Below are 11,944 nucleotides of genomic sequence, written 5' to 3'. Positions count from 1 at the left end.
GCTACGGCTTGTAGTACTACCTGTACTGCTACGGCTTGTAGTACTACCTGTACTGCTACGGCTTGTAGTACTACCTGTACTGCTACGGCTTGTAGCACTACCTGTACTGCTACGGCTTGTAGTACAGTTGCTCGGCGGGCCTAGCCCTACTGCTAGCTGCTTGATGAAGATTTGCCTGGAAAGATGGTGGGGATGCACAAGCGCTAAAATTGGCTCTAGTGGAGTTATGGTACATCGGTAATAGAATTGTCATTTGACAACGGAAGCAATTGGTCTTTGAATAGCTTATATAAAGTCCCTATTGAGTGGGACAAAGGTGAAGAGCACGCGCAGCCAACTCAAAAAGGCTGGTTTTTGCTGCAAATGGCACCAGTTGACCCGGAAGAGGTACCAGCCGCCAAAATGTAGCCTTGACCGTCCATATCGGCGCTCGATCCGAGCGTATGAGATACTGGGATTAAAACGCCGCTCAAGAACAGCTTGTGAACATTGTAATAACGAGTGATGTAACCAATGTACAATATTCTTCGCACACCATATGATTCGCAGAGACTGCATATGCAACTCAGGCGCGTACAATGGAGATACGGCTTGCTTAGATCTCAGGTCACGAGGGAATCTCAGAGAAACATATACGCAAGCCAAGTGATACTAAAACGCACCCTCAGGAGAATCTATCAACCCAAATACCTACAGAGATCATTTATGGTTGAAAAGCTACTGAGAGAGGTTTGGTAAGACCCAGAATCATCCCGGTTGGGGCTATGCCAGACTTTCTAATGCTAGTAAGATGACATGTGTCCTCCTAAGATAGAACGTCTAACCTGTACATTTGCCTTAGCATAACCATTGCCAAGTCCCTCCTCTATAACTCTCCTATAAGAGTATAGCGCTTGAGTAGATTGGATGTCATGAGAGGCTCTATCAGTTGTGGGCGTGCGCTGATTGCCAGACAACACCAGATAGATGAGGATTTGGTACTCCCTCCTTTTTGACATTGCGCTCTGTTTAGCCTCAGATAAGAGCAAGCCCCAGACTGAGTTCACCAGGTGGCACCACGAGGAGGTGACAGATGCGACTTTGCCACCCTGTTGCACATTAAGCACATAAATAGACATTACTTTTAATTCTTTCCTTGCTTAGCTTCGGATATAATTTTTCTTTTTTATTGCTTCACAATGACTATGACACTATATGTTTTCACCTTATTTGACAATTGGGCTTATGGGGTTGGAATCCTCGGCAATTTTGTTGATAAATTTAGGAAATAGTCTATTTTTGACTCCCGGTTAGAGAATAAATAGCCATGATGATATAATAAAAGGCAAATTCTTTATAAAGCATGGCATTATGTATAGAGAGTTGAATTCTACAGCAAATGTTCACTCTCGGAGATGCGCCGCTCTATTATAGATTTGATTCAGTCGCGAAAATCGGCAGTGAAGAAGTCGATCAAACATGCTACTAAAGCAAAGGTACGTTGATAAATCCTTTCAATAGCTCAAAGCTAACTTGCATGCTCCCAATAGATTGAGCCACCGAATGCAAAATACATAGAGTCTATTCTTCTAGCAACACACGCTAGTAAGCAAGGGGTAATTGATGTGAACAAGCTGCTGCAGAAACGCCTGTGTCGGCCAGAGTGGATGACCGTGTTCAAATCGCTTATTATAATTCATTTAATGATTAGGGAAGGTGAGCCTGACGTGGTGATGCCGTATCTCTCACACAACCTACTAGAAAACATTGTTTTTGAAGAAGGTATGAAAAGTTCTCAAACAGTTCAATACATATGGCAGCTCCCAAAATTGGAATCGCACACTGAACAAAATCGCTGATCAAGACTGCGTGTGGTGTAGGAAAAGCACAAGGTCGCAATATCAATACCTATAGCGAATATCTTATTCAGCGGGTAACCTCATATTCGCTAACAAATTTTGATTTCATACGAGCAAACTCATCGCATGTAAGAAGTCTCGGTGTAGATGGCGGCTTGATAAGTGGAATTGAAAATCTACAGGAGTTGCTGAAAGCTCTTTTGAGATGCAACGTGGGTTTCTACTGGTGAACTTCGTGTAAAAGACCTAATACGATTATCAGTTTTTCACCTTTGAATCTGAGAACGCTATATCTCTTGCGGCATTCAGGCTTCTGGTTCTAGACTTATTGTCATTATTCAGAGCCGTGAGTGAAGGCATGGCAAACATATTGCGTAGGTATAATCCAACCCATCAAGCAAATAATTCTAATATCTCTAGACAATTTTCTTCAGATGTCCAAAGAAGACGCTTATAAAGCTGTTCAGACTTATCGCGTGTTCGTGGAACAAGTTGAATCAATAGAAACATATTTTTCCAGCACCCAAGAACAGTTAAGCTCAATAGGTGTTGAAATACCTATAATCAAGAAAACATCGACCATTCTGGTCGACCAGTTAAAAAACTATGTTATGGATCCTGAATTTCAAACAGTCGAACATCAGTACTCGTGTGCGAGAGATGGGACCAAAGTGTCCAGCGAGCTAATTCAGTCTGACACCGAACCAAGCCGCGATTGTGACTCGGATCCCGAGCCCAATGCCCCTAGAGAAGCTCCGGATTGGCAGCCTTGATCTTTTCGAGCCCCTTGAGCACGACCTGTACGCCCTTACAATGATGAAAGATAGCTCATTCCAGATGCTTTGTTCCCCGTAGCATCGGAACCAGGGTAAAGTTCCGACTAGGATTAGTCGCTTGTAAGGATGTTTGCATTTGAAATAATTCAAAATTTGTTTTTTTATCTGTATTTTGTTGTTGAATCGAATATAACTGCTGCATAACAGAAGATGATTGCTACATACGGACCAAATGTGCCGCAAAAATTGCCAATGCGGATGGGTGCGTTGGGCTCGATGCTGAATTTTGTGATGCACCAAGAACATTTGACAGACTTATTGGCTTATACGCAACAGTTGATGTTTGCAATTCTGGGCTGGAGGCATTTGCTGTTGGTTGAAAGATTCTTCTCTTGGTGGTATTTTGGAAGCCCATCGTTCAGGTGTGCATGTAACACAGTGGTTGTTTTCCGCAGCCACGAAAAACAAGAATCCTTCCAGCTCTTTTCTTTAAGTAAAATTCCGATCCCGGATAGCTGTGATATATTAATGAAAGGCATCGAGACAGATGTAGAGTAATTGCAAATACCTAGGGGTCATCATGGACGCCAAATTGTAATGGAGGGAACAGATAGCAGAAATCCAATAGAATACAGCTAAGACAATGAACGCGATTAGAAGTCCACATGGGGAATCAACCCCGCAAGCATGCGGAAAGATCTACCGGGGGGGCGTGATCCCCCAGATGATACTGTATGACAGCATGAGCTTATTCCGAGCTAAGCAAAGCTAAGCTGAGCTTTGTGTCAGCATGCTGGAATTACTGTAGCCCATGCCTTACTGCCTGATATGCCTCATCGCGGTGATCGGTGATCGTATTGTACTGCGTACCCCAGTACAGTGAACACTGGGGGAAGACACGTACAACATCCAAAAAGAAGGACCAAGGAGGAGCAAATGCTGCTATCCGCCTCCTAGAAACATACCAGAAGCTAGTCCAAAGCCAGCAGTCTAAGGGCAAAACAAAGACAACCAGCATCGATAGGAGCCTGTTTGAAGAGCTTATCAACTAAGTTAAATCTTATACTACAAAACACACACACAACTCCGATGTTGGTAATTATACCAACCAACATCAAACAGAGAAGGACGGTGCCGCAGCCTCATATACGTCAACAAACGACTTGCACCTCTGGCACATCAACAACTCCGGTGCAACAACCTTGATATAAATGGAATACAAGTTAGCACGCCAGCAGGGCCAGTCATGATCTTCTCAGCCTACATTCCGCCTATTGGGAGCACCCGCGAAGTAGCAGAGGCTGAAATGCAAGCCGTCCTAGAGGCCATCAATAGCACCATTGCAAAGAACTCTCCCACCCCAGAAGATACTTATAAGCTAATAATAGGTGGAGACTTCAATCGGCAAGATCCACTATGGGGAGGTGACAACATCCAGCCATATAGAGTAGGAGAAGCAGCCAGCCTCCTCAGTTTCATGGAGGAACAGAGCCTATACCACCAACTACAACGAGGCGAACCAACTTGCTGGACTATGACTCGGCTAGGGAGTAGAACCACACTTGACCTGACTCTAAGTAATATATACCATAAAAACTACAGATCCAACCATCACAGCATTGTTTCAGAATGGAATTTCCCTGTTCCACAGAGAGAGGAAAAACCACCACGCTGTATATACGAGCAGACAGACTGAGACAGCGTTGGCAACCTAATAATGCGACGCCTATATTCCAAGCGTTGGTTCACCCCAGATCTGAAAGAGAAGCAACGACAGTGCAATAAAACACGGCGAAAGTGGCAAACATCCACAGCCAGACTAAGCCGCGAGCACCATGTCACCCAAGAACTGTTTGTATTAATGCAAGGTCGCAGGAAGGAATGGGTGAAGGCCACTGAATGAGCTATATCCATACATTGGAAAGACTTCCTCGACCGAGCTGTAGACGGGAACCTTCTATAGAAGGCTGCAAAATATGCTGAACAAGGTATTAAATATGCAAACACTCCACTACTGTGTGATGGAGAGCAGCAAGCGATAGAAAGTGAGGATAAGGCCAAGCTCTTCATAGAATCATTCTTCCCACCTACACCTACATCAACACTGTCCTTTAACAATGAAGACATAGCGGAGGTTGGACTGCCCTGGGAACCAATCACCGAGGACGAGATCCATGCCGCGTTGGTCACAACAAAGGATCTATCCGCCCCAGGAGATGATAGGCTACCATATGTCGTGTGGAAGAAGACCTGGAAATATATATCACTTATTATTACTACCCTATTTGAAGCAGCACTTCGCCTCAGACACCACCTAAGGTCATAGAGAACGGCAACCATTGCAGTCCTGCGCAAGTCAGGAAAGCCAGACTATACGCAACCTAGCGCGTACAGGCCCATCTCTCTACTCAACATATTAGGCAAACTCCTAGAAGCAACAGTCGTGAGAAGAATGTCATACTATGTAGAGTGCTACAGCCTTCTCCCAAGTACAGAGTTTGGAGGTAGGCCTGGACAATCCACTGAACAGGCACTCCTTATCCTAGTTGACGCAATATGGAAAGCATGGAGACAGAACAAAGTAGTGACACTGTTAGCCCTTCACATTAAAGGCGCCTTCAACAGCGTCAATCGCCTAGTCATGAACCAAATACTCTGTATAATAGAGATACCAGCAGTAGCACGACAGTAGATAAACAGCTTTATGAAAGACAGATGGGCAAGCATCAGATTTGACGGCTACTGCTCAGACACGAACTTCCTAGCCTACCTAGGATTACCACAGGGCTCCCCAATCTCACCTATTCTATACACAATCTACAACCAGAAGCTAGTAGACCAAACTGTAGATGATGCAGGTGGTGTATTGGCATTTCTTGATGATTACTTCCACTAGCACTACAGACCCAGCGCTGAAGAAAATACCCAAAAGTTCTAAGTAGAAGGTTTTCCTAGGATCAATAAATAGGCCGATCAGACTGGGTCAACCTTTAAAGTCAGGAAAACAGAGTTGATACACTTCACTCGTTCCTGAAACAAGCAAATAACTAGTCCAATCATCATGAACGGCCAGGAGATCTCCCCCTCTAGCAATGTCAAGCTCCTAGAAGTAATCTTTAACCCAGAGCTCAGATAGTGAGCCCATACACAGAGGGTATCCAAGCGAGCAACCAACATGTGTATAGGCATAAGCCGACTTCATCACCTAAGACTAAAACAAGTGCGGCAGCTATACCAGGCATGCGTGTTACCTAAGCTCGACTACGCCTCAATAGTGTGGTATAGACAAGGAAGAGTATGGCAGACGACAGTGCTCTGGAAGATCTAATGCATAGCAGTGATCAAAGCCATCTCAGCGTTCTGTACAGTTTCCACTGACGCGCTCAAGATCAAATCAAGCCTTCTCCCAATACACCTTAAGCTCAGATAAAGGGCCCTAAATATTCTAGGCAAACTTAAGATACTGCCCACTAACCACCCAATCTGGCCGCTTGTCCATCCAACCACGCCAGCCCCAACCTATAGTATAATGTGAAGCCTATTTATACTTACAATAGCAACAGCGACAGAGAACAGGCTGTTTAAGAAACTTGAAATTATTTACCTAGCACCACTCCCTCTATAGTGATGAACACCCTTCACAACAATAAAAACAATATATAGCAGAGAAGAAGCCAAAATGACGACCAAGTCGCTGGTCTTAGCTGACTCTGATTCAGTAATATTCACAGATGGCTCAGGAAAAGAAGGGGAACTTGGCACAGCAGTAATTACACTAGGATCTAAGCAAAATATTAGGCATAAGATTTATGTTAGTGTAGGCCCGAATACCAGCTAGAATATTTTTGCTGCTGAACTGATTGTAATATTCTTCGTATTACATATGATCTATAGGGACTACATTTAGAATACTGCTACATAGAAGCAAGCATAAAACCATTATACTATCTAAAGCAACTCTAGGGTGGCACTACAAACAATAGCTAACCTATAGGCGCAGATGGCGTAGCATATCACTCAAAAGATTAATATAGAAGCTGAGCGCCTTAGCAAGGGATACAGCATCAACATACACCTTGCCTGGATCCCAGGGCATGAGGGCATCCAGGGAACTGAGCTCGCGGACCAGGAAGCCAAGGATGCTGTGGAAAGGCTACTAGAACACCACTTCGCCCCACTACTTTCCTCATAGAAGAAGCTGGTTAAAGATCTGATACAACAGCAATAGAGAGAAGAATGGAAAGGCTCGCCAAAGGGCGAACATCTCCGCAAAATTGACCCTTCCTTACCAGGGAAACATGTGCGCAAGCTCTATGACACAAAAACGCGCCCTCAAGCAAACCTACTAGCTCAACTACATACAGGCCACTCATAGCTAAGGAGCTATAGGAAAAGGTTTGGCAAAACCCAGGATGATAGGTGCGAATGTGGAGTGAGAGAGACACTGGCACATGAACATATTCTGAAGCTCTCCTAGAGCACCCATGACCTGGACAGTATTCCGTTACTTCTATAAGTCTTCATTTGAGTCGCTTGAGGTGCCGAAGTCTTTCATCTCGTCCGTTTCAAATGCGTTATAACGGAGGAACGCTTGAACAGTAAGGTTGATACCGTGTCCTTGATATCGGATACGTTGGTGGATGTGATTCCATGAAATTTACTCTTTTTCCTCAAAATGATTAGTTCGGGATGGATTTTAAATATTTGTGAGATATCTCTAGCCAACATATAAATATTGAAATTTATAGCCAATCAAAGACGACGTTTCTTACTCGGAGTATCATCACCTATGAATTTCCTCTTTCTGTAGTCGCTTCGTCCGAAAACATTATTGAAACCTTGAGATATCAAAAGCGAATTGATCGAAAATGGTGATCCACTTATATGGTTTGGACTCATTGAAGGCTTCCTTAGCCTAATTGAGAAATCGTCCGCAACATTGAACGAGACTAGTCTACGGAAATGTCTACTATTGTAAAACTTGAGATCTTCCTTAAAGTCACCAGGAAGTGGAATGTTATCAATATAAAACTCTACCGAGTCATGCGCGAATTTTTCTAATAGCGACTTATATGCTGGATCAGGATAACGAAGAGTGCAGAGGATACTGCCACGTATCCTGTAGTCTCCATTAATACGTTCAGGTACGGCATTCAGCTCGAAATAAAATAGGGATGCTGTTAATTTACGTGCAACAACATCAATAACAGAAGAAAGAGAAAGGTCCGATAGCACTTTATACTTGAGTGCAGATATACTGTGGACATCATCCAGTCTAGGTTCCTCACCTTCAAAATCTACATCCAGCCGATGAACGCCCGGGTCCGGTTTAAATGCGTAGGTAAGCAATCTATCACGGGTTTTTTCCATAAAAAGTCGATATAACCGCAGGAGAGTTCTATTACGCCAGAATCTAAGGTGGCTCACCACAGTAGGATTTGTCTTATCCACACGAGCCGAACCCGTTCCTAGCGACACAACGAAATCCGGTTTCTTGATTAAGGGGAAAACAGTTTTGAATTCTGTCAATGCGGAGACAATAGGATTGTTCTCCAAGGGGCCCGCATCCTGGAAGGTTCCCACTCCTTGAATATGCTTCGGGGGAAAGAATCTGCGAGTGCGTCAGTATAGACTTACCCAAGAGAAGCAGGCTTACCCAGGGGCAGCAGATGCCGCTCTGGCCCTAGCAGGCTATTAGCTTTTTCAGATTTTCATCAGTGACAGGCTATTCGTACACTTCCCACAGTGGGACCCGTCCGTAATCATCTCCAGGACGGATCAATCGCGTATCTGGTGTAATTAGCCTGTTGCTTCAACAAACTGGAAGCGACTTAATTATTATACCTATTTGATCATTTGCGCCGTTATAGTTCGTAAAAATCTTGCAAGATGGCCTTTCATCAGCTGTGGCTACTGGTATACCTACCTTAGTTCCCGTTAAACTGGCGTATGAACAATCAATGATACTTTTATCTGTGCCAAATATAGCTTTTAAAGGGGTCTCGATGTTTTCGGCCGGGTATAAACTGTCCCTAATGTATGAAAGCACCGCTTTTTGGACGCTAGAAAGGAAAGGAATCTTGAATACCTTGCGTGGGGCGAATGCATACCGGGACAGCTCTTCAAAAACCCTAGAGGATTCTTCGACCGAAAGTCCGCCGTTGAAAAGTGCCAGAACTATGAGGCCACCTGGATTTGTCAATGGACCTTTTCAAAACACTTGCTGACCTACCTGAACTGATGCCAAAAGCTACCTTGAAAAACCTTTGCAATGGTATTGGAAGCCCAATACTATCTTTAATTCGTTGGAGTAGCTGCAAGGGAATGATCCCCCGCGCGCCTCCTCCATCAATGCATAATATCCCGGCACCAGCAGTAGGAGGCTGCATTCGGATTAATACCTGGCCATTGGTGTCAAATCCACACAACCAGCAGTTTTGTATTTTGTAGATCCACGGATCGTCTATGCAGCAGTCGCCAAACACTAATACACAGTTTTCACAAACCGAGTGCTTGCAGGGGAGTGCATATTGCGGTCGTCGTCGAAGGCACGACAAGCATGTGCTGGTGCTGTGAATTTTGCTCCAATTAATACGGAATCGCTCCAATTGTCCTCGATGTACGTCTGCTGCTGTTACTACTGCAGTCTGAATCAAGGTATCAAAAAATTCCGACATATGCCTTTCAATAAGCCCAACCATATTCTGAAATGATATTTTATTTTGTTTAATTGCATTCGAGATTTGTTCTCGATATAACGTTTCAAACACAACTCTGGGGTCAAACTCTAGTCTTATTAATAACACGTACAGTATCATCAGATGGAACCATTATCTTACTGTGAGAGCCTGGTGGATAATTATCAAGAAGCAGACTGGATCCGATTGTCTTAGCGACAAAACCGTCAAGTTCTTCGTGACTGGTGCGGCCTAGGAATGTAGAAATATGCCCAGTCAAATGATCTGATATAGGGTTTTGTGTGCGAGCTGCTTTGATGAAATTAAACGCTGTAGTAGGGTTATGACAAAAGTGGCCACAGGCTAAATTCAAGAACGCCGCAAAATGAGTAGTAGAGAAGAGTGTCGATGCTTTATCTCTTTGTCCCCTTACTTCGTCGCAACCGTCTAATAGACGTTCTTTCAAACGCCTGTACCGAGACTCTGGGGATACTCTTCCCTCCGGAAGTAGAGCGACGACTTCGATCGAGGACACGTACGTAGACACGTTCTTCTGAGTTTCCTGTCTCAGAAACCACAAAAATGTAGTTTTCGCATTTTTCTCATAGTCCAGAGTAGAAGAGACCGATTCAGTAACTATAATTACTTTTGGATTCGTACATGATGGGAGATTTGTGAAGCTCTCCGTCTCAATCCAAGCTGCAATACGACGCGAGATCTGTCTAAAACCACCCAAGTCAGAGGCGAAGAAACAGAATATATCAGTGAATGGATACAATAAGTTATAAAATAATGCGTTAGCAACATCATTTAAGCTTGAAGTATGTGGTTGAAGAAGTGAGTGATGAGTTGTGCTATGACACTTCTCAAATCGAGAACTTATTGACCGGGTGTGACGCAAGCTGAAGTCTCCATCCGCGAGTAAGAGGGGGCGATCAGTGCTGACAGTTGAAGAATCAATGTGAAGGTGAACCTCCCCTATGGATCTGCTATTGCCAGCCTGCTTGGCTTTTAGACCAAATAGTTGGCGAAGCGCGACAGCTTTCGATACGTTACCCAGAAATACAATCAGACCAGGTCGCTGCAACTCAGGATTTGCAACATCAGCTATCACAGCCTGAACGCGATCTGATTCATGTAACGACAAATTTGCTCCGTTTGCATGCAAACTCAACCACTCAGTGTGATTACAACGCTTCATTTTGCGACAAGACAGCTTCCCCTTTCAGCTGGACTGTCTTCTGAAACGGAGTGAGTCCCCATCATATACAGCTTAAGTACCCAAAAGTCTATTATTAGACCCTTGGTCACGCTACTGCAGGCCAAAACGTTTTTTCATACTAAAAAAGGAACAAGTAACAATACATACAGTCACAGGGAGGCCGTTTCATATTTTATCAAGGGCTAAGTATACAGTTGCTTTCACAATTAGAGTCGCTATTTCCGGCATATTCTTGCCAAGCACTGAATGCACTTCATCCTTCCCAAAATCAATATGGTCAAACTCCGTTGCTCCACATATGAGCTTCGAGCGAAGACGGGAGATAGGGAGATCGCCATCTTCTTGAAAGAGCACTTGATGCTTTTATTTTGCCTCCAAGCACTTAATATGCTCAATATACTGCGGTAGTATGTTTTCAGCATAAAATACTTAAGTCATTAAGTTGCCCTGAGTCTTAATCTTGATTGGATCCTCACCACCATCAAGCCAAGCTGCAATCACCTCTAGATGCTGTTATGTCGTTTCAACCAATGATTTACGAGGTCTACAAGGCTTGTAAACCTTCTCAGTTGGCTCCTGTGGATTGTGATAGAAGGTGAAGACTCCCTTATAGTTATATGAGACTCTAGCTGCAACATGGACGGTGACGTTGAGTGAGGTCTTTAGAATCTCATGTAAGCTTCTAACTGGTAATGCTCCAACTTAACAGGTCTCGTACTGTGATTGATATGCAAGATCTATAGAGTTAAAGTATGCTTTGTCTATGAAATAGATATGTTGCCACCAGTCTCAGATTGTCTTATTTATATGATCTTGGCCGTATTCTGCATGTAACTGCTTGTTCTTTGCAGATAATGCAGGCACAGGCGGCTTTTTATAGTGGCCTGCATATCTTCTGTTGTGAAGATTTGCCCGTAATATACGAGTTGTGCAATCAAGCCCAAGCTCTGTGATTTAAGTCTCTGGAGGTGCGCTGTGTAATGGGTTATATAGATTAATTAACTAATCTAGATCAGCTTTACAGATCTTTCGAGCTCGTCAGAGGCGAGATAACTGCTTTCTGGTTCTTCTGAATGCAGCATCGCCCTGGGTTTGGCGCTGTTTGAGTCAAAGACGTCTAGTTTGTTGGAAGGTACCATCCCTCATGACTGGTGGAGATTACCTAGTACAGACTAGTGTACCATAGATAAGATGTCTTTATATTTATATCCTGTAGCAACTTCAATTCTAAAACAATACGATTCACTTTTTCAAAACAGTTTCCAACAGGTTATGAGCCCGGACTCCATTTCCTGCTTACACCAACTGGTTCTTCTCTCCCAACTGTCTCACTGTGTTAATATAACACATCACCACCTTCACAATCTTGAGAAACTCTCTTCAAGAATATTACAACCTAAATAAAGTCGGGGACAACAAGGTCTTTACTTT

The 11,944-nt window shown here is 43.7% G+C and overlaps 2 protein-coding genes across 2 annotated transcripts; one reads left to right on the top strand and one right to left on the bottom strand.

Moving 5' to 3' along the window:
* Window positions 1-1,394: 1,394 nt before the first annotated feature.
* Window positions 1,395-2,611, top strand: PV09_09591 (uncharacterized protein; the record flags this gene model as incomplete). Its single annotated transcript, XM_016363678.1, has 5 exons — window positions 1,395-1,475; window positions 1,530-1,770; window positions 1,860-2,050; window positions 2,101-2,212; window positions 2,259-2,611. The coding sequence occupies 5 exons, from the start codon at window positions 1,395-1,397 to the stop codon at window positions 2,609-2,611; spliced, it is 978 nt and encodes a 325-aa protein (XP_016208493.1).
* Window positions 2,612-7,366: 4,755 nt separating this feature from the next.
* PV09_09590 (uncharacterized protein) lies at window positions 7,367-10,419 on the bottom strand (the record flags this gene model as incomplete). Its single annotated transcript, XM_016363677.1, has 6 exons — window positions 7,367-8,225; window positions 8,271-8,297; window positions 8,350-8,404; window positions 8,459-8,803; window positions 8,847-9,401; window positions 9,454-10,419. Coding segments are annotated over 6 exons (2,807 nt in total), but the record flags the coding sequence as incomplete, so codon positions are not given.
* Window positions 10,420-11,944: the final 1,525 nt, after the last annotated feature.

The sequence above is a fragment of the Verruconis gallopava genome (assembly GCF_000836295.1).
Source record: "Verruconis gallopava strain CBS 43764 unplaced genomic scaffold supercont1.87, whole genome shotgun sequence".
In the NCBI taxonomy this organism is placed as follows: domain Eukaryota; kingdom Fungi; phylum Ascomycota; class Dothideomycetes; order Venturiales; family Sympoventuriaceae; genus Verruconis; species Verruconis gallopava.
This window is presented reverse-complemented; position numbering and strand designations above follow the sequence as displayed.